The 21988-nt window shown below is 39.1% G+C and overlaps 1 protein-coding gene across 2 annotated transcripts in view; it reads left to right on the top strand.

The window, feature by feature from the left end:
- The window catches only part of ttyh2 (tweety family member 2), a 120992-nt gene extending 99920 nt beyond the window's left edge, over positions 1–21072 (top strand). Inside the window, exons 8-14 of one of the 2 annotated variants that reach the window (XM_063074446.1) lie at positions 767–822; positions 1278–1370; positions 4231–4320; positions 5573–5715; positions 6182–6382; positions 10178–10256; positions 13718–21072. In XM_063074446.1, coding sequence (XP_062930516.1) covers positions 767–822; positions 1278–1370; positions 4231–4320; positions 5573–5715; positions 6182–6382; positions 10178–10256; positions 13718–13780 — 725 coding nt within the window. In that variant the 3' untranslated portion in view covers positions 13781–21072. Of the gene's footprint in view, positions 1–766; positions 823–1277; positions 1371–4227; positions 4321–5572; positions 5716–6181; positions 6383–10177; positions 10257–13717 lie in introns of both variants that reach the window. The other variant, XM_063074445.1, reaches the window with a different exon arrangement.
- Positions 21073–21988: the final 916 nt, after the last annotated feature.

Here is a 21988-nt window from a genome sequence, read left to right as displayed (position 1 = left end):
TCCAGTTGAAGAAGGCAGCTGAGACTGAACATTTCTTTGCTAAAAATGAACTCCAAGAGTTTTATTATCATGTGGATTATTATGATTATGAGGACACGCAGTCCCCTTTTATTGTCATTTAGTAATGAATGCATTAAGAAATGATAAAAATGTTTTTCCAGAATCATATCACGAAAACACATGACAAACTGACTTAAAAACTAACAAAAACCACATAATTATAACATATAGTTACAGCAGTGCAAAGCAATACCGTAATTTGATAAAAACAGACCATGGCACAGTAAAAATCTCAGAGTCTCTCAAAAGTCCCATCATCTCACGCAGACGGTAAACCTCCAGCGCCGCAAACTTGCCGATGCAGCATCCCGGAAGCATCCGACCACAGTCCGACTCCGAGTCCGTCCGGAAAACTCCGAGCCTCCGACCACCTATTCGACACCGCGCACTGAGCACCATCTCTGCCGAGCATTTCAACCCGGCCCCGGCAACAGGCAATAGGCAAAGCCGAGGATTTGGGGCCTTCGCTTCGCGGCAGTCCCCATCAAATTCGGATTGTGCACGGCACCCTTAGTGACACATGTTGATATTCATTTGGAGTGGCCGCACGTGCTATGTCGCCATCTTCTCCTCCCTCCTTACTCACACTTTCAGATTTTTGTCTACTTCCTGTTGAGAAACTGGCTTAAATATAGTTGTGCTCTTAAGCCGGTTGCTCACGTTGATAGCCAAAAACTCTTCTAATTTGTATTTGCTTCTGTTACAGATATTGTGCATTATTATCTGTATTGTGGCCACAGCACTCGTATCCCATTCCAACAGGTATATATTGTGTTATGTTGATACATGCTTAGCAGGCAGTGTAAATTGGGCAATATTTTTAAATGGGCTTCAGATATGCTGTGTTTCAATTGAGTTCTGACTTCCTGCTAGATAAATGCAAACTGCATTCTTCATATAATGCTTTGTTATATTCCGTGGAAAAGAGGAAAGGGGCTGAACAGTTAGTTCTTTCAGGAAGCAAGCACATGTGTGTCAGGCTAAGAGTCTTTCTTCGATGATGCAAGTTTCAATATAGTCATTCAAAACTGGTGAGTTAAAGTAGTACTTTCTAGTGGAGTGAAAAGCATCAATCAAATAGGAAACTTTAGAACAGGAATTAACTTCTATTATTACCTAGGTAACTCAAATGAAAAAACTAGATCAAAGTGAGTATGAATTTTCATTAGAATGTAATATTTGAGTAAAGAACATTCTTTCTTACCTTTTTTTTGTAGACTCTGTTGAGTTTCCAGCGCTCTCTAACAAACATGCAACTGCAAATCCAAGGATTGATGCATATTGCTATACCACTGTTTCCTATGGCAAAGGTGGGAGTGAAAATTTTTCATTGCAATGTCTCTAAAACTATGAACATCAATCCTCATTGACTCATCTGCAGGTTCATGCACCTGAAATGTTCCCTGTTTTTATCTGCACTGCCTCATCTGCTGAGCATTTTCTATTTTCACCCCAACCGTACGATTCCCTTTCCCTTTCCTGGTGATTTGCTGATAGCTAGGGCAATTGTGACAGGCCAGATAACACCTAAAATGTATGCTGGAGACTCGGTCCTTCAGATTTAATGCTCCTCGATTGAAATCATCTTCCCGCATCGAGTATGTGGAAACCAGGGCACATCAGAGATCACTATGGAACAAAACATTATCCTATTGTGCATTGACTGGCGATTGAGAACCCTGCAAAAACTTTAATGGGATGGCATGGTGGCATAGTGATTGGTGTACTGCAATTACAGCAGCAGCAACCTTGCATTCAATTCCTGCTGCCCTCTGTAAGAAGTTCGAGCATTTTCCAAGTTACTGTGCGCGTTTCCTTTGGGTGATCGAGTTTCCTCCCACATTCCAAAGATGTACTGGTTCGTAGGCTAATTAGGTGTAATCGGATAGCACGGGCTTGTTGCACCAGACGGGCTTGTACCCATGAGTATCTCTAAAGTTAAATAACATTTATAAAAATAATCACTTACAACTATGGAAGGCTATTGTGAGAGCAAAATTGCAATTCCATGTGAACTTGGATACACAACAGCTATGGTAGTGCTGGCATGCCATTACTTGCTTTCAGCTGAAACCTAGTGGCGTAAATGGTTGTGGTGCTTCACACTCTGGTGAGCCCAACACCTTTTGTGCACGCTTTGAAAGAGAGAATAAAACTACACCCGTGTGAATCCCAACAGAACCCGGCAACCTCAACATCTCTGTCTCGGTGGCCGACATCAGAACATCGAAGAAGGCGAGCCTTTGTGAGGCATCAGGCGCTAATTATGTATCTGGATGAGAGTGAAAACCGCTGCTGGCCAGCTGGCTGGAGTGTTCCAAGAACATCTTCAACCTCGCAGTGCGACAGTCGGAGATTCCCACCTGCTTCAAAAGTGCATCAGTGCCCAAGAAGAGCAGGATGGGCTGCCTCAATGACCTTTGCTTGGTAGCACTCACACCTATTGTGATGATGTGCTTTAAGAGGTTGGCCTGTGGTTGGAATTAACTCCTACCTGAGCAAGGGCCTGGAGACGCGCAGCTCGCTTACTGACACAGCTGGTCTAAGGCGACACAATCTCACTGGCTCTCCACTTGGCTTCGGAGCACCTGCCCAACCTAAGTCAGGCTGCTGTTTTTCGATTTCAGCTCAGGGTTCAACACCATCGTCCCATCAGTACCAATCAACAAACTCCAAAACCTGCGCCTCTGTAACTCCCTTTGCAACTGGCTCCTTGAAAGGTTACGGTCAATTCGGAGCAGTAATAACATCTCCTTCACTGACAGTCAACATAGGCACACCTCATGGATGCATGCTTAGCCCACCGCTCTGCTCTACACTAATAACTTTGTGGCTTTGAACAGCTTAAGTGGCATCTATAAGTTCTTTGACAATACCACTGTTGGCCAGATCTCAGATGGTGATGAGGAGGCATACAGGAGCGAAGTAGATTGGTTGATTGAGCAGTGCCATAACAGCAATCTTGCAATGTCAGCAAGACCAGCTGTGGACTTGAGCAAGGGGAAGTCAGGAAAACACACAACAGACCTCATCAGGAGGTTTGCACTGGAAAAGGCAAGCATCTTCAGGTTTCTGGGCATCAACATCCCAGAGGGTCTATCCTGGCACGGAAGGCCTGCCGGCAGCTATACTTCATTAGGAGTTCGAGGAGATTTGCTGTGTCGCTAATGGCTTGAGCAAATTCCTACAGATGTACGGTGGAGAGCAGTCTGATGTGTTGCATCACCCCCCAAGCATGGAGGCTCCAATGCAGAGGATCAAAAGAGACTGCAGAGGGTTGTAGCCTCAGCCAGTGCATCATGAGCACAAGCTTCCCCTCCGTGGAGAATTTCTTCAAAAGGCAGTGGCTCAAGACAGTGGCATCCGTCATTAAGAACCCTCATGATCTGTACATACCCTCTTCTAATTACTGCCATCTGGGCAGAGGCGCAGGAATCCGAAGGTGCTCCTTCAACGTTTTCAGAACAGCTTCTTCCCTTCTGTCATCTCATTTCTGAATGAGCACACTTTACTATTCCCCTTTCACGTCTATTTATTTATTTATGTGTGACATCCAGTTCGTTTTTGTTTTACACTGTACTGCTGCCACAGAACAACAAATTTCCTGATGTGTGTCAAGTGATAGTAAAGCTGATTCTGATTCTGACCTGAAGGGATCGGACCAGATCTGGCTGGACTTGGCCAGTGCCTGCAGTCCTCTGTGCCTACCAGGGCCAGATATGAAAAGCCAGTCTCGCTGGTCCTCCACACTTTTGAATGCGGTACAGATATATTCACGATATTAGGCCACAGGTGACTCTGAAAGCTCCTGCTTGGTTTTGCCGGGTCAAAATTGGGATGCAGTTTTGTATCCTGGCAATGCTGTCACTAATTGTATCAGTTGTAAATTATCTTTGATATTCAGAAACATTTAAAAGAAAAATAAAAAGCGTAAAAATTGTTGAAATATTTAAAAACAATAAAATCATTTGAAAATCCACATATCCATAGGCATAAAATTACCACAGATCTTATTAGGGTCCCTATGGCAGAACTGATGTGGATAACAGATACAATGGCATCTGATAGAACTACTAAATTCCAACAAGCAGTTTTGCACTAATATTTTTGTGACTGAAACATCTTTGCAATTTTTTAAAGATCAACTGTTTTATCCTTCCGTGACAGAAGGACATTATTGGCATCCAGCAGTTACTAAATAAATCGGAATCCAATCTGCATCAACTCACAGCAATGCTTGACTGTCGCGGACTGCACAAGGTAAACACTGATGAAGGAAAATCACACCTCGCCCTGTTTAATCTGATGTGTTTATTGTTTGTTATTTTTTACTTTGAGTGAGGAACGGCTTGACTGGTTGCTGGACTCAAAAAAAAATCATTTTCACCATTTTATTAGTGAAGGACTTATTGACAAAACCTATTGAGCAGTATGTCTTATTTGCAAATAAAATGAGAGACACCTAAATAATAAAATAATAAACAGGCAAACCGATTTTAAATGTACTAGCTTATAGGAACAGGAAATGAGTTATACTAGTACTGGAGAGCCTTTCTACTTTTCACTTATTCTGGTTTGTTACTTTCTATTGGCTTCAGCTTAAATCAGCCTGTAATGTTTTACGGTCTGGGTAACGTTACTTTAAAAGTTAATTTATGCAGAGATTAACTCAGCTGGTCCGTATAAAGAGAAAACAGCATTTCAGTTCGAAGGTCCTTCATCAGAGCTGAGAAAAGAGAAAGCAAGTTCGATTAAATGTTGAGCAGGATAGTGCATAGAACAAGGAGAGTGCCTGTACAGGGTGAAAGGATGTTGCCATTGAATGGACAGTTGAAATCCTTTATCTGTGTAGTGTGAAGTCTGGATGATGTTTTATAGTCTAGACTGCAGGGACGTGCTGAGCAGACCAGAATACACAATTGAAAGAATCAAAGAGAGAGGAACGGCAAGCACATACAGCCTGTCCTGATACAAATAGAAAGAGCAAATTATCTGAAATGGGAGAACTCAGTATTAGGCCCTGCAAGCTGTAATGTGAAAGATACGGTGTTCCTCAAGCTTACTCTGGAGTTTGTCATAACAGTGCAGGGGGTGACAGGTGGAGAGGTCAGATTGGGATGGGTCATTTCCAGAAACTGAGGGTCACTCGTGTAGACTGAGCACAAGTGTTCTGCAAGGCGGTCATCCAATCTGCATTTGGTTTCTTCAGTACAGAAGATGCCACATTATAAGGTATAGGAGCAGAGTTAGCCCATTTGGCCCAGCGAGTCTGCTCCGCATCACCAGAGACAGCAGACTAAGTTGAGTGAAGTGTCGTTGAATCGTTGTTTCAGCTGGACTGGTTGTTTGGTCCCCGGATGGTGCGAATGGAAGAGGTGAATGGACAGGTGTTGCAGGGAAAGGTATAAGTTTCATGAGAAGAGTGGGACCGGAGATTATATCAACGCTTTATCTGCCCTTAATGATCTGAAATTGATGGATCTAATTTATTTTTCTGTGTGTTTTTATAAAGGACTATCTGGATGCCGTGAATGGTGTATGCTATGATGGTGTCGAGGGGTTACTCTATCTCTTACTGTTTTCGCTCCTTGCTGCAGCTGGATTCTCTGCTTTGATCTGTGCCCTGTCTCGTGGCTGTAATTACATTGCAATCAGGCAAGTGGCAAGAATTTGGAATCGTTCCGGGCATTCCTACCACAGTGCAACCGTATTTTAGAGAGGCAATGAGAAGGTGGTTTATTTGTGTAGGTCATTGTAGTCTAATAACTTTTTAAAAACATACTTTATTTTGTGTTAACAGGGGAGGGAGGGGAGGGAACGTCGACTCAGACCATGAGAGGCCTGCGTTGGGCATTTTCATGCCTTACAAGGCTCAGATTGGAAGTCTGTGTGGGGCGCCACACCTCGCACAGAGCAGTGTGTGATTAAGTGTGTGCTCAAGGACACAAACACAATGCCACAACTGAGGCTTGAACTAGCAACCTTGAGATAACTAGACGAACGCCTCAACCACTTGGCTATGTGCCCAGCACGAACAAGTCCTTGTGTTAACAAGGACTGCACAGAATTTTTCATTTTGTTTTACTTCTGCTATCCTAACGTTAGCTCCTTTGTTGTCCAGAGATCGAGATTACGATGACATGGATGAAGATGACCCTTTTAACCCGCAAGCTGGTCGCATAGCAGCCCATAACCCAAGCCGAAGTCAGATACACAGTTTCTGTAGTTTCAATAGTAGTATGGGGAGTCAGACTAGCCTTCAGCCACCTGCAAACACAACCGCCACTCAACCGGCCACTGCTGCACCTGCACCCGTGTATATGTAAGTACAGTCATCAGAATACGTCAATGATTTTAAACTATATTACTTGGATTACTTGCACCTTCAGATTTTATGCCTGTACTGTAAATTGCAGTGCCATCAATGAGCAGATTATTAAACCACTCTATGTTAGATAATATGAATATTAATTACAATCATATTATCTAACATATTTTGGGGCTGCTGTTCAATGCAAGTAGCAAAGAAGATTGGATCAGACAGAAAAGTGGTGATAGCCACTTTTTTGTTGTTTTGTCGCTACTCTGAGGCTCCGAGGAAAGCCGGCACTGCAACCTGCAACCTGGTCTTCTCTGAGGCTGAGGTGCGCTGGTACTTCCAACGAGTGAGTGGACAGTCACAAGGCTGCGGGACCGGACGACATGCCAGAGCGAATCGTCAGGATGTGCGCAGCACATCTGGCAGGTGTATTTACTGACATTTTTAATCTCTCCCTCTCCCAGTGTCGAGTGCCCTCCTGCTTCAAAATTGTCCACCATTGTCCCTGTACCAAAAAAGACCAAGGTAACGTGCCTGAGCGACTGGCGTCCTGTCGCACTCACCTCAATAGTACGCAAATGCTTTGAGAGGCTGGTCAAGGATTACATCTGCAGCATGCTACCGCCCAAATTGGACCCCCTACAATTCGCCTACCAACACAACCGGTCGACAGACAACATGATAGCCACTGCTCTACATACCGTCCTTACACATCTGGAGAAGAAGGATGCTCATGTGAGAATGCTGTTCTTGGACTACAATTCAGTATTCAACACCATAATTCCATCCAGGCTTGACAAGAAGTTCAGAGACCTCGGCCTTGTGCAGCTGGATCCTGGACTTCCTGTCAGATCACTGGCAGGTGGTAAGAGTGGGCTCCCTCACCCTCACCCCTCTGACTCTCAATAGAGTAGTCTCTCCGGGCTGTGTAGTAAGTCCCCTCCTTTACTCCCTATATACCCATGACTGCGTCGACATCCACAGCTCTAATCTGCTAATTAAATTTGCTGATGACACTACGTTGGTTGGCCTAATCTCACACAATAATGAGGTAGCCTACAGGGAAGAAGTGATCTTTCTGACACAGTGGTGTCAAGAAAACAACTTCTCCCTCAATGTCACAAAAACAAAGTTGGTTTTGGATTACAGGAGGATGAAGACAGGCTAACCCCTATTGACATCAATGGATCTGGGGTTGAGAGGGTGAACAGCTTTAAGTTCCTCGGCACCCACATCACCGAGGAGCTCACATGGTCTGTACACACTAGCTGTGTGGTGAAAAAGGCACAACAGCGCCTATTTCACCTTAGATGGTTGAGGAAGTTTGGTATGGGCCCCCAAATCCTAAGAACTTACTACAGGGGCACTGTTCTATTTATTATAAAATATTATAAATTACTATGGTTGCACATGGCACATTTAGATGGAGACGTAACATAAAGATTTTTATTCATGTATGTGAAGGATGTAAGAAATAAAGTCAATTCAATTGAGAGCATCCTGACTGGCTGTATCACTGCCTGGTATGGGAACTGTACCTCCCTTAATCACAGGACTCTGCGGAGAGTGGTGCGGACAGCCCAGCACATCTGTAGTTGTGAACTTCCCATAATTCAGCTCATTTACAAAGATAGGTGTGTAAAAAGGGCCCGTAGGATCACTGGGGACCCGAGTCACCCCAAGCACAATCTATTTCAGCTGCTACCATCTGGGAAACAGTACTGTAGCATAAAAGCCCAGGACCAGCGGTCTCCAGGACAGCTTCCTCCACCAGGCCATCAGACTGATGAACTCACGCTGATTTGAGTGTATTTCTATGTTACATTGACTGTTCTGTTTATTATAAATTACTAGGATTGCACATTTAGATGGAGATGTAATGTAAAGATTTTTGCTCCTCATGTCTGTGAAGGATGTAAGTAATAAAGTCAATTCAATTCTGTTGTTGCTTGTGTTATTCTGTGAACATTGTTACGTTGGCGCCGGAAAGTGTGGCTACCTCAGTGCATCCCTGGGTTGTGTTGGTTTCTTAACACAAATTACACATTTCATTGTATGTTTTGGTGTACATGTGATAAATAAATAAATGACCATAAAAAGCCAATCTTTTTCAATGAAATGTAGTGTTGAATTACAGTGGATTCTGGTTAATTGGGTCATTGGTTAATTGGGGCAGCCAATTATTTGGCACAACTCTTAAAAAAAAACAAAAACTAATCCAGAAAATTGCCAGGTTCCTCTCATTTATTTGGGACACTTTGCCGCTTAAATTGGACAGGAGACTGTTGCTGAAAAGGTACAGGCTGGCATCAGTCACACACACTTGTGTGGCTGTTATACACTACCCTGTCCTTGTAGCGACAATTTTAAAAAAGTGTCAGTTGCCTGTGTTTGTTTTAAAAAAGCAGTGATTTTTGTCACTGATAGTTGGGGAGAAATAAGCATTGAGACAATTTAGAGCTGCTTTGCTCACTGCAGTTTCAAGCATTCAGGCTTGGGGAATGTCAGAAATGGCTGGGAGCGAAAATGAATCGGTTTTACTACTTCAACAAGTTAGGAACTATGAAGAATTTGGAAGTATTGACAATCATCTTGAATGTTACAATAGAAATGAAGATTTGGAGGATGCAGTCATTGATAGCATTGTATGAAGGTTGTTCATTATCCTCACTTGGTGATTTTGTTCATTGCATGCACTGGGTGAATTTCTCCATCAGTAATTATTAAGAACTAATACACATCAATAATTTATACTTTTGTAGTACCATTGGTAGTGTTCTTATTTGTTCTTTATTTCATATAAATACAGAATTTGTTACTCAGTTTGTTTTTTTAATACCTTTTTAACTAGTTCTATGAAACTTCAGCTAATTGTGGCAGCTGCTTAATTGCACCAGAATGTATTTGTTCTGATGTGTCCTAATGAACCAGAATCATTCTTGCTCCATCAAAGCAGGAGATCTCATGTATCTGATCAAGAAGTACACCACTGTCGTCTGTTTGTGTCTTTGAATAATGCCAGAAATTAAATATATAAAGAGAATTAAGTAGCTTCATGGAAATAGTAATCGCTAAAGATATCCAGTTATATTTTCTACCAGGCTAGACACTAGGCACTAGAATACTACAGCACAGTACAGGCCCTTCAGCCTCGATGTTGTGCCGACCCATATATTCCTTAAAAAAATGTACTAAACCCACACTACCCAGTAACCCTCTATTTTTCTTTCATCCATGTGCCTGTCCAAGAGGCTCTTAAATACCCCTAATGTTTTAGCCTCCACCACCATCCCTGGCAAGTCATTCCAGGCACCCACAGCCCTCTGTGTAAAAAAAACTTACCCCTGATATCTCCCCTAAACTTCCCTCCCTTAACTTTGTACATATGCCCTCTGGTGTTTGCTATTCGTGCCCTGGGAAACAGATACTGTCTATCCACCCTATCTATGCCTCTCATAATCTTGTAGACCTCTATCAAGTCCTCTCTCATCCTTCTATGCTCCAAAGAGAAAAGTCCCAGCTCTGCTAACCTTGCCTTATAGGACTTGTTTTCCAATCCAGGCAACATCCTGGTAAATCTCCTCTGCACCCTCTCCATAGCTTCCACGTCCTTCCTATAATGAGGTGACCAGAACTGAACACAACAGGCTAGGGCAGTGAGGATTGTGGGTTTATGGTATGTATCTAGCTTTGTAAAACAGTTTAATGAAACACAATCCCTCTCAAAATGTGATGCTAATTATTTGCTTATCATGCAGAATGGGTCCAATTGCAATTGATTTCATTTCTTCTACACAGGAATAACACAGTGTTATTTGGTGGAAATCCTCGATTTGAAAATGTTCCACTGATTGGAAGAAATTCGCCCCCACCTTCGGTACGTTGGGCATCTGAGACAAGCTAATTTTGATGGTGCTTGTTGTGATATTACTTTCTTTTTTTGGTTGTTTCTATCCTGTGATATAATGTCTGTTGGTAACAAAAATGCTAAAGACATTCTGTGAGCTTATTTCAAAAATAATACTAGTAAAAATAGCAAAATGCACTTACTTGAGATGTATGTTCTGAATCTGATATGAGCATTGGATATAATGCCCCATCGTTCATATCTCTCTTTACCTCACTAATTCAAGGAAAATGAACTAAAATGTTCGTTATCAAACCATTTTTATTCATAAGTGAGAAAGCCAATAAAAACACTCTGAACACCAGTATCAGCAATATAGATGGGTTTAGTGCACACAATCCGATTGATGGGACCTATAGGCTAAGTATTTACCTGGTTCTGAATGTGGTAAACTTATATCAGCCCTGAGTTCATTAAATATTCTTTTGAACCCTTTGAGGAGGGGAAATTACTGCTGTGTGGGTATGAGTCCAGTAGTCCAGTTCCTCATTGTGCCTCTGAATTTAAGAAATATCTGTATTAGTGATATCATTATTTGTTGAATTTTCTGGGAATTACTCATCTGCTCCGTTTCTTATTGGTTTCTATTCCACATTTACAAACTTTTGCTTGTAGAATAATTTTGATTTTGGCAACAAAATTTTCTTAATTGTAAACTGCTGCTTTGTGTCTTATTTTTGCCACTGCCAACTAAAGATTGAAAGTATTTCATGCAATCAAATTAAAGTTGCATTCTGTTATTAGTTATATTGTACTAATACTAGTTGTAATACCAATATTTTATTTTTTGACTGACTTTTGGAGCTGAATTATGAGTGTTTTAAAACAGTAAGTTCTGTCATTTGTTTTATCTCATATTTTTCATTTCCATCAAGTATCCATTATATCAAAATCAATCTTCATTCATGTTTTTCTCCATTGTTAAGAGGTTTGGGTTCAGCAGGCTAACATGCTTGGGATCACTAGAAGTGTTGTTTTCATTCTTTTTTTCAGACAAACCTCATATACAGTAGAAACTTAGCCAGCTTCATTTTGGCACAATGACTATATTCTTTCATGTCTGTTGCCAATACACAGCAATTAATTCTCCGCTGTAAATTTTCAAAAAGTTCTCTCAATCCCCCAATGTTCCTATCAGGTTTACTGCTGTTTTGAAGGGTAAATATAAATGCTGCTTGAATTCAGATGAAGTGCACGTACATAATTTTAACATTGTCTTTGTTAAAATAAATTAAAATCACAGATGTTCAGTTATTACTCAAGCATTTCTCTGGAAGCAAGATGAGTACGTCCTAATCGTATTTTATAGGTAAATATGCAGATACATTATTTCTGTTGCAGAATCACCATTGTTTCTACAACAGTAGCAGTGAGAGTAACAATTTGTATTTCACGTTCCACAGCTACTTGTTGAGTTGATTTTGGTTACTTTAGATGAATTTTAAATGGTAAAAGAGGAAGTCATGAGGTTTACAAACCCTCTTGCCTCTCAACTGATTGAAGAGGCTGAACCATACAGTAGGCATCTCTTTCTGTGCCACACCAGAGTGTTGCTTTGTGCTAATATTCTGCGCTGTATACAATTCCAACAGGCGTCTTGTAATGTGTTTACTGCTTTGTGAGCATCACTGGTATCTTTTTTTTAAATAATAAGATCATCATTTCAGAAAAGTTGGTAGGTCTTCTCCAGTATTTCTACAGAGTCCTTGTACCTCCACCCTACCCCCTTCAGCCTTGTTCCCATATTCTCCTTTCTGGTGGTAAAACTGATGAAATTCAATTAGAAAAGTCATAATTAACAGAATGAATTTCTGAAAGCTTATTTTTTATTCTAGAAAAGTAAACAGTGACAGCATCATATGAACTTTGAAATAAATCCTCAGGGAGGATTTACAAGAAGTAACTGTATACAAGATGTTTAAAAAAGAAGCTTGCAGATAATGAGCAACTAAAATAAAGGCAGGAAAGGGGGAAGAGTCTATTTGCAGTACATTTAAACAATCACATAAACATGTCAGAAATCATCCAAAAATCACTTCACCTCACGCAACTCCAAAAAAAACTATTGTTCTGCCCTGAACTATACTTGTTTCAGGCCTTCCAATGTGCAAGATACTGAACATGTTCCATCATTGTTTTGACTCAGGGTGCTTTCCTGTTTGTACACACAAACACTCAGCCTTCTGACTACCTGAGCCATTTCATTCCTGTAAAGTAGATTATCGTTAAGCCATGCCAGACTATATTTCTCTTCAATTATTTTCACTATTCACCATTAAGAAGGATATTGTGTAGCAGTTATTTTCTCATTCAATTCTAAACAACTTGCAATTTAATAAACTAGAACTGATTCAAATAAACATACTAAATAATTCGATATTCCTGAGAGCTTCCTGTTGAAATTTTGTTTCAATCACATTGAAAACTTTATAGAAAGCACTATTGGATCCTGCCTATCTTTTGAATATATAGGGAGATAGATTCAAAAATTGTTGTCATGTTTTAAAAGTGCCTTCAATCTAACAATTAATAAGTGATAGTATATAGCATTGATTATGCCTGCCTTTAAATTTAAGGAAGATAAAGAATGGTTTGTAGTAATAAGCATGTAGTCATACTGGTGCTTGAAAAGTACTACCTATTGAACAAGTCACATAGAATCTTAGAGGGATACAGTGCAGAAACAGGTCTTGTGGCTCACAAAGCCTTTGCCCATTGATACTCTTCACATGTTTATAGTATCAGAAACCCAATTTCAACACTTAAAATAAAACTACATCAAATAGTATCAGGTTGCTATCCTTTATTGATAATTGTATATTTTGAACAGACTTTTCAGCAGCTCTTTTTTTAAGGTCATTTGTTTTATGAAATGATTAACTATATTGAACTACTGTGCATTGCAATACTTCCAAAGGTATAATTCCTGTCTCAAAATTGCATGCCTTGGGTTGCAACAGTTAGTACCTACATAGTGGACTCGATGTGGTGTCAGAAAGAACTGGAGAATATGTACCCAAAAGAAAATCACGTAGTTATTACTGGAGCAGACCCAATCGATGCTTATTCATCACTCCTATCCCACTTTCTTTTCAGCATTTCTACAGCCGACTTTTATTACCATTCCATCAACAGAAAACCACAATCCAATTGTTGCAGAACGTTAATTTTCATTCAACTTGTATTAGTGAAATTAATTGCTGTTTGAAATTATTCCACCCAATAATCTAGAATGTTTTATAGCCTGACTGTCAAGCAGTCTTATCTGTGCATTCTGTGATCCCTGATGTCGCTTATGTCACTGTGACTCTTGTAGACTAATGTCAAAACTTGTTCATCAAAGATCACATTACTTTGCATATTTGTAAGTATGTTTATCAAAGTATTGAACTGAAAGGTTTCTTTACTGATTATTTTTGTCTCCTTTCCAGTACACCCCCAGTATGAGAGCAACCTACCTTGCAGTGGGCGAAGAACCTTCCAGAATTTACTGAAATGTATTTCCTGTTTAACATTTCTGCTGATCTTCATAGCAGTGTTCTTACAATAGCCTAAAGTTTTACTTTACTTAACAAAAAGGGTGCTCTGGCCAAAACTTTCTGATAGAATGAAGTTTGATGGGAGCAGTAAAGAACTGTTGAATATTGATGCTGGCAATTTATTAACATTTTTCTGAAGTGGTGTTGAAAATTACTGTTACTCTGAATATTTGTAATTACCTCTGAAAATCCTGCATGATTTTTTTACATACTATTATTGGAGCTGGGTGCACAGCAAATATGTGCTTGGAAGATGAATTTGAATGGAGTTTCATTTAGCATCTGGTATAAGGAGTAACTTGTACACAGATGCTATTCTTAAAAAGTCAGTTTGAACTGAATATCTAAGGTGTCTACATCAAAGTTTGATGCATTTAATTCTAGGGCTTCAATCATGTGACTGACCTCACAATACCGTTAAGACTGTGATTTATTGTATTCTTGATCAGGGTGCACAGTAGATGATCAAACATGGCACTTCCAAGTAAAGAAAAACTAATTTAAGCTAATCATGGCATAGACAATGGCAAGGAGTCTCACATCTTTTGAGTCAAAGGAGGTGAGATTGGCAAATGAGTCTTGAAGCAAGAGGAATAAGAAATATGGAACTTTAAAAAAACAAGTAGAAGCTCTCGACACAAGATGCCTTTTAGGGCTGACTCTGCCACAAAATTTCTTCAATGAATTTAGTTAATGCTATTTTATTAGAAATAGTACTACCAAATTTCCATACATAGTCAATTCTTAACACTGGCACTATTTGTAATGTGTATTTTTTGAGTATATAATCATATTGTGAATTTGCTGAGACAGCAACAGAAAGCTTTCTTTCTAATAAAGGAGCTTTGGATTCCAGATTGAAAATTCATAAGAATATTTGTACTAGTTTCTTTCTTTAAAACAATTTGACAATGTCTCAACAAATTGTATTTGCCAATATGCTTATTGTGGAATAGTAACTGGCTTTAGATCTCTTTCAAGTTTGATCTCTATTCTAGAGATGGAGATGATTTCCTTTACTGTTAACCTGGATTTTTCAGCAGAGGTAACAGTGATGCTAGATGCATTCACAGTCATTATACAATGAAAACATAACAGTGCAGAAATTTCAATGTAGATGTAATTGATTCAAGACCACATCATAAGTTTAAAGCTAAAGTGGCTGTCACTGGAATAAACAGGAGCTTCACAAAGGCGCATTAACTTGGGATAACAAGTTCTGATGAAGGGTCTCGGCTGCCTGACCTGCTGAGTTCCTCCAGCGTTTTTGCATGTACTACGATGAACTTGAACTGATGCCTTCTACTTGCAAAGTTCACATGACTTCAGATTTTACAACCCAGAACGTCCCGTGTTCCAATCCTGCATAATCAATGAAGATTATTGATGTAGATTTTTATGGAAAGAAGTCTCAGACAACAACAGAGGTTCAGGTTAACAGATTTTTAAATGCTTACAAATTGTAATGGCTCATTATTCAGTTCCTAAATGGGTTATTAGTTTTAAATCATTTTTATGATTTTATATACACACACCAGATTTATATTGTTCAGATTTAATGAATTGCACATTTTATTTTAGGTTCACATGCGGTGTATGTTATTTTCTTGATTTTGTTTTTTGTTCACCTTCCAATTGGTATACTGGAACTACTTAAAGAAGGAGTCTGTGAAAGATTAAAGTGCCCCCTTGTTTTGTGATCCGGACTTGTATGTTTTGTAGACTTTCTAAACCTGGCACAGAGAACTGTGAAAAGATTTTTGGAATTATGCATGTAGAACTGACCAAGAGGTATTTCACCCATCCAAGAGGGTGTCAGCAGTGGCTTGATGGCACAAGAGAAATTATATGAATGCCAGTAATGATTAAGTTGGCAACCACTATGATATGTAAAGTAGGACTTCTAGTCATGATGCAAGTCCTGCACTGCCTTGATGCGAAACTAACCATGAAATAGAGGTTTGATTAATGTGGGACCATTTCAGTCAAGCGGCCTCACCACATCATCAAATGGGACTGGAAGATAGCAGTCAGCAGCTCGTGGACATTCCTAATAGATTCTTAGTTAATAAATTTTTACACATCTCCAGCGGAGCCAATTGAGATCCATCATATTTAATTCACCGATTCCCTAAAATTCTTGGGAGTAATCTGTGGAACCCCATTGAAAGCAATTAAACATAAGCCTGGCACATTATCACACCAGGAGGCAGTTTCTTTGATTAAATATGGTGATCTGTTCCAACACATTTCCAAGCTTCAGTGCAGATTAGTGAAAAAATACTCACAATGCTTAGGTTTTATATGACACTCCAAATTGGATGCAGCTTCCATCAGGATGAATGTTGGGGGACAAACATTACTCACAGATGTGGTGACCAGCAGGACCAAAAGGGAAGATACAATCGTGAGATGTAAACCGAACAAATGATGAAGGATTGCGAAGTTGACGTCATGGTTCCAAGTGAGACGGTGCAGTCTTTATCTGTAAATGTGCCAAATATTGTGCCAGTATGTTGCACTTGTTGCCGTCTTCTCTTTCAGGCAGGACTGACCCTTGTTGACTGGCAAAGGTGGATGAATCTAACCTGATAGGCTGTGGTCTGTGGACAGACTGAGGAAGGAAAGGTTGTTATGGGCAATGCTGCTGGATAACAGCAAGTAGCACCTATATTTGAAAAGTGGGTGGCAAGATGCTTCCTTCCTTTTATCTCCACTTCTCCCAGCCACTATCCTTTTCTTCCCGATCTCCAGCTTCTCTCTATCCTCCATCTCCACTTTCCCATGGCAGTGAAATTTGAATTAGAAAACATTCATTGCAAGAATTGATACCCTGATTGCAAAATTTTAAATGAAAATTTAATTAATTACCTTTTCACTAATTTGTAAAATATTTGTAATTTTAAAATAGCATTGTACCGAGTAAAAAAACAACAAAAAGTTAATAGTAATCATGTTTCAAAATAATAATTTGTGCAGAATTTTAACAAAAACGTCCATCAGAAAAATTAGTCTTTCTTCGCCATCTGCATGTCCATCACTGCTGCAGTTAAGTAATAGTCAATTCAAGGGCGAAGTGAGAAGTATAACATTACATCCTATGATCTTGACATGAATGGATAGCTTGTGTGATCATCAGCTGGAAACTCCCAAATGCTCAAAGGTGCCTGTCAGAGGCATGGCAGCTGTGCCATACATCTTTCAAACATGCTGGTGGCCAAGGCAACACCTGCCCCTCTCTTTTATTCAGCGGCTCACTGGGCACTGAGCTTCATCAGCTGAATGGTATTTTATACTTGATTAATAATCTTTGTGAGCACAGGTGGCTCTCTGACATTTCTGACGGAAATGACCATCTTGCTCCACAGGAGCATGACAAATGTAGAGTACCTTTAAGTTCGTCCTTTATCATTGAGGCGAGATGTGCTGTTTGGATGTTCTGACTAAATTTTATACTTTAAATCTATGCAAGAACAGTGAAAGATTATTAGAACTCCTGAGGTCCGTTGCAGCTGAATTGTACAAGAAATTGATTTTTTTTTTGCAGGTTATTGCATCAGTAATATTTAACGCATTATAACTTGTAAATTTCACATAATTGTAAAACCCAAGCAGCCTCAATTCTCATTTCTGCAGTCAATCAATTCTCTCATTGCTAGTCCATGCTCCTTGACAGAGTGGAGTTGGTATTGAATCTGCCACCACTTTGCCTGCCAACTTAAAGATCACATTATGCCCAGTACTTCATATTCTCCTAAAGTCACTGGCTCTTTGGGTTCACCTCATTAAATAATATTCAAAGTGCTTATCAACCTCAGCCTTGGAATGTATTCAATGAAAGATTTTGAAAGATTGACAATCTTCTGATAGGGAAACTTCAAATCTCAGTTTAAGTGATTGAGGGAATATTACGCATGGTTTTACACTCTCTACTTAGATAAAGCAGTTTTTCAACATCCACCCAGATAATCTCTCTCTGAATTATGTATGTTGTGAAAAGCATTGTTGACTGCCTAGTAGAAGAAAGAGCTGTTTGCGCTCAAATGCATAGGCAAATGCATCTTTCCTTGGACAAAGGAACAAAACAACATATGACAACCAGGAGACATCTCAATCTGCGAAACTTTTTCTTCCATACTCTAACCCATTTGCAATAAAGGTCAGCAAACTGTTTGCTTCGCTAATCACTTACTGTATCTGGGATCTATCTGTCGATCCTTTTTTGTTTGCTCCAAGTGCTTGCATTGGAGAACATTGGAAGGTATGCCACAGAGCATATAGGTTTTTATCCTCAATCTTTTCGCATGGAGGACTGCACAAATTAAGAGAGCAGTTTTTTCGAGGCCACCAATGCCTGCTTATTGGCTTCTGATGACTGCAAATTTCACAGACTTCACAACACACAGTACTTTTCAAAAGTTTTAAATGTATATATTGCTTAAGACTTTTGCACTGTTCTGTAGTAATTTTATATATTGCACTGTACTACTGCTGTAAAAAAAAGCAAATTTCATGACATGAGTGATGATAAACCTGATTCTAATATCCAACTGTATTGTGGACTGAGAGTGTGAAGGGGGCAGGGAGAGGGGAATCCATGGTTGGGAAAAGGGGAAGAGCGAGAGGAGGGAGCAGGAAGCATAAGAGAAACATTCTATAATGATCAATAACGCAATTGTTTGAAATCAAATGACCTTGCCTGGTGTCTCGGGGCTGGAAGTGTCAGCCCCATGCCACCCCTGACCCTGGCACTCCTTTGCTACTTGTCCCACATGTCTCCCCTGGCCTCCACTCTCACCATTCCCAACGTCCTTTGATCCTGACAGATTTACAAACTCACTCTCTGCTCCACGTTGACAAATACAGTACTGTGCAAAAATCTTAGGCACCTTAGCTATACGTATACGGTTAAGACTTTTGCACAGTCAGTGATATTAAATCTGATTCTGATTCAACTCTGGGCCGTTATCTTCACTCATCAAAAAAAAAGTGGTCTGCTGAATTGTGTCATGCTCGGTGTAGACATTTTCTTAAGCTATCGTATTGCATGTATTGGCTTCAATTAAAGGAGCTGCAGATGGAAATGCTTTATATACTTGACCAAATGATATGGGATGTAATTTGTTTACTTGAAATTCACCTTCATTAAATCCTTATCAACATTGCTAAGGCATATTCTTGTATGCAGTTGTGTGTCTGATAAACATGACTCTTGCACATGTGTTCCAGAGCAAATGTTATGTAATCACACTTGTAATTCAAACTGCTTTGAGTTGAGCCAACTAAGAAATAACAATTGTCGAACTAAATGTTATAAACCTTATTTTGATTGAATGAAGTCAGCAATATCTTGCGGCCCACTTTAATTGTTATATTATTTTATATTCCTCAATAATTAGTGAATTTAAGATGATCTTGTTGGAAGTAAGTCATTCTTTAAGCAGCAGTTCATTTCATTATTTGTGTCAGAAATAAATAAAACCTTGTCTGATAATCATTGACTCTTCACAAAAGGAACTCTTAAATGAAATGAAGAGTAAAATATGGTAAGGTTAGTCAAAAGAAGACTTCCCGACAAACTCAAAATACAGTCAAGGTTATCTGTATTGGTAGTGTTGTTAAGCCCCATCATCCTTCTGGGGCATAGGCTGCTGATAGTAGCTCGCCAGAGTCCTCTGTCTGTCAAGTTGCCTCTGGGTATAGCCCATCTTTCTGGAGTATCCTTCCTCTCCCACAATGAGGTCGCTGAAACTTCTGTTGACGATTCTATAGCTCTGGGTTTTTAGCCTCATGCCCAACCCTCCTTTTGCAACCGGGCTTGGGACTGTTTATGGTAGAGTTTGTATTGTTAGTACTGGGCTATAAAATATATATTTGCCACATCTGATTGAAGCTATCAATTGTATGTGTTTTTTTTGGTTTGTTACATATTTTAATGTTAGAAACAATTAATTCTGATGTATGAAATTTGGTATTGTGTCAAATACATTACTGCAGTGCAAGAACATGTCTGGTTGAATGTTTTTGTGTAATTGTATCAGTGAATTAAAAATAGTGGGAGACTGACTAAAATGAAGAACGAGGCTAACAGTAATTTGGATATATAAAATAGCTAATAGATATCATATCAGTCCTTTTCTTGCACTGAATATTGTATAAGATCACAATCTAAATCTGATTTAATTCATTGTCTTTTGTCTTTTTATTCTGCCTTTAAGCACAATTGCTCAAACATGTTTCTTCGTCTGCTCCCTTTTGGTTTTGCCTTTGTATTCCGTAATACTGAAATACAGTGCCGTTTTTAGCATGATCTACTAAGCACAAATTAATGGATATTTTGGATGTAATCAAGGAATTTTGTACTGTGCATTTGGAATAGACAAAACACGTAACTCTTCAGAACCACTGTTTAACTGAAAAATTATCATGCAAGTGCAGTGTGATTTTTCTCAACATGTAAAGTCTTATCACTTGCTGTGTGTACAAAATGCAAGAAAACCATTTTAAGTTTTGTATTCTGAAATAAGAAACAGAAAATAATGAAAAAATAACGCATGTGAAGGTAGGATGCTGAGCATTTCCCGCTGATTTTTGATTTTGTGTCAGATTTCCAGCATTTGCAGTTTTTTTTTGCTTCAGTTGATTTTTGTACAGTCTGTATGATACATGTTGATACATTTCATAAACTGTTTCAGTAAGAAACTAATTTTTGCAGACTAACACTGAGGCATTATTTCTACCATATGGATAGAAAAAGCATTTTTGTTATGATATAACACATTAATTCTGCCATTTCCAATGAAATTGAAGATAAAAGTGCAAAACACAGACAATCTCACTGTCAAATAAACTGCTTGAATGCGTTAAAATAATCCCAAAACAAAATTGTTCAACTTGTCAGATTTTATTAATATTCATTTGACATGACTATTGTGAATTAAATCTGGCTCAGGGATCAGTTTGCTTATCATTGTGAACTATTAAGTATTACATATTAAAATAAGATATATCCATTCTGTTCTGCTTTTGGATAGAAGCAAGTTGAGTTTCAATGACTATTGTCACTGAGCAATATTTAACTATGATGTGAGACTCTTATTTACACTGTAATAAATTTTATTTCAGGTATTTTTTTAAATGGTAATTTTTTTGTAAATGTATTTAACTGGCTCAACATTGTTCTTAGTGTATTGTATTTGGGTATTTTCATTTCCCTGCAAAATACCACTGTTTCTGAATGAACACAATTACACACAATAAATTATGAATTTTCAAAAAGACACAGTATTTTCATTATTTTAAGTTTTGCATTAATAGACAACTTTTGCTTGTAATATGCACCGTTGAAATGGTTTCTTATTAAATAAGTTCTAAATCTTCAAGAAGGATATACTTGGCATCTCTCCTGTAATTTTATATTTGGCCCCCATGATGGAGCAGATTATGATTTTCTATCTAAAGAGAATTATTATTCTCATTATTCTTGAAGGTCTGACAGAGAATCTTAAAAGTTTTGTTTGTATAGGTTTTGCATGTTTGTTATGAAAGGAGGCCTAGAAGAGGAAAAATTTGCTCTCTAGTCTTACATCATCAGGTACCTTTAGAATTTCAATGCATTTGTCATGGAAAATATATTCTTTTAAAACCAAGACCTCTTATTGTTCAAAAATACTTTAAAGAACATATAGAAATTAACCAAAGTATGAATATTATTAATCAAAATTATACTTCAAGTTTATTGTATAATACATGTGGCCAAGTGGTTAAGGCATTGGACTAGCGACCTGAAGGTCATGAGTTCGAGCCCCAGCCGAGGGAACGTGTTGTGTCCTAGAGCAAGGCACTTAACCACACATTGCTCTGCGGCGACACTGGTGCCAAGCTGTATGAGTCCTAATGCCCTTCCCTTGGACAACGTTGGTGTCGTGGAGAGGAGAGACTTGCAGCATGGGCAACTGCTGGTCTTCCGTACAACCTTGCCCAGGCCTGCGCCCTGGAGAGTGAGGACTTTCCAGGCGCAGATCCATAGGCTTGCAAGACTAATGGATGCCTTTACTTTTACTTCAACTTTATTTTCTTCTCGTCATTTGATTAATTCACCTATAAAATATAACGAGAGAAAGTACCTTCAATTTTACATTACCTTGGGCTAGAACTTGATGT

Source organism: Mobula hypostoma, chromosome 22, assembly GCF_963921235.1.
Source record: "Mobula hypostoma chromosome 22, sMobHyp1.1, whole genome shotgun sequence".
Lineage (NCBI taxonomy): Eukaryota > Metazoa > Chordata > Chondrichthyes > Myliobatiformes > Myliobatidae > Mobula > Mobula hypostoma.
This window is presented reverse-complemented; position numbering and strand designations above follow the sequence as displayed.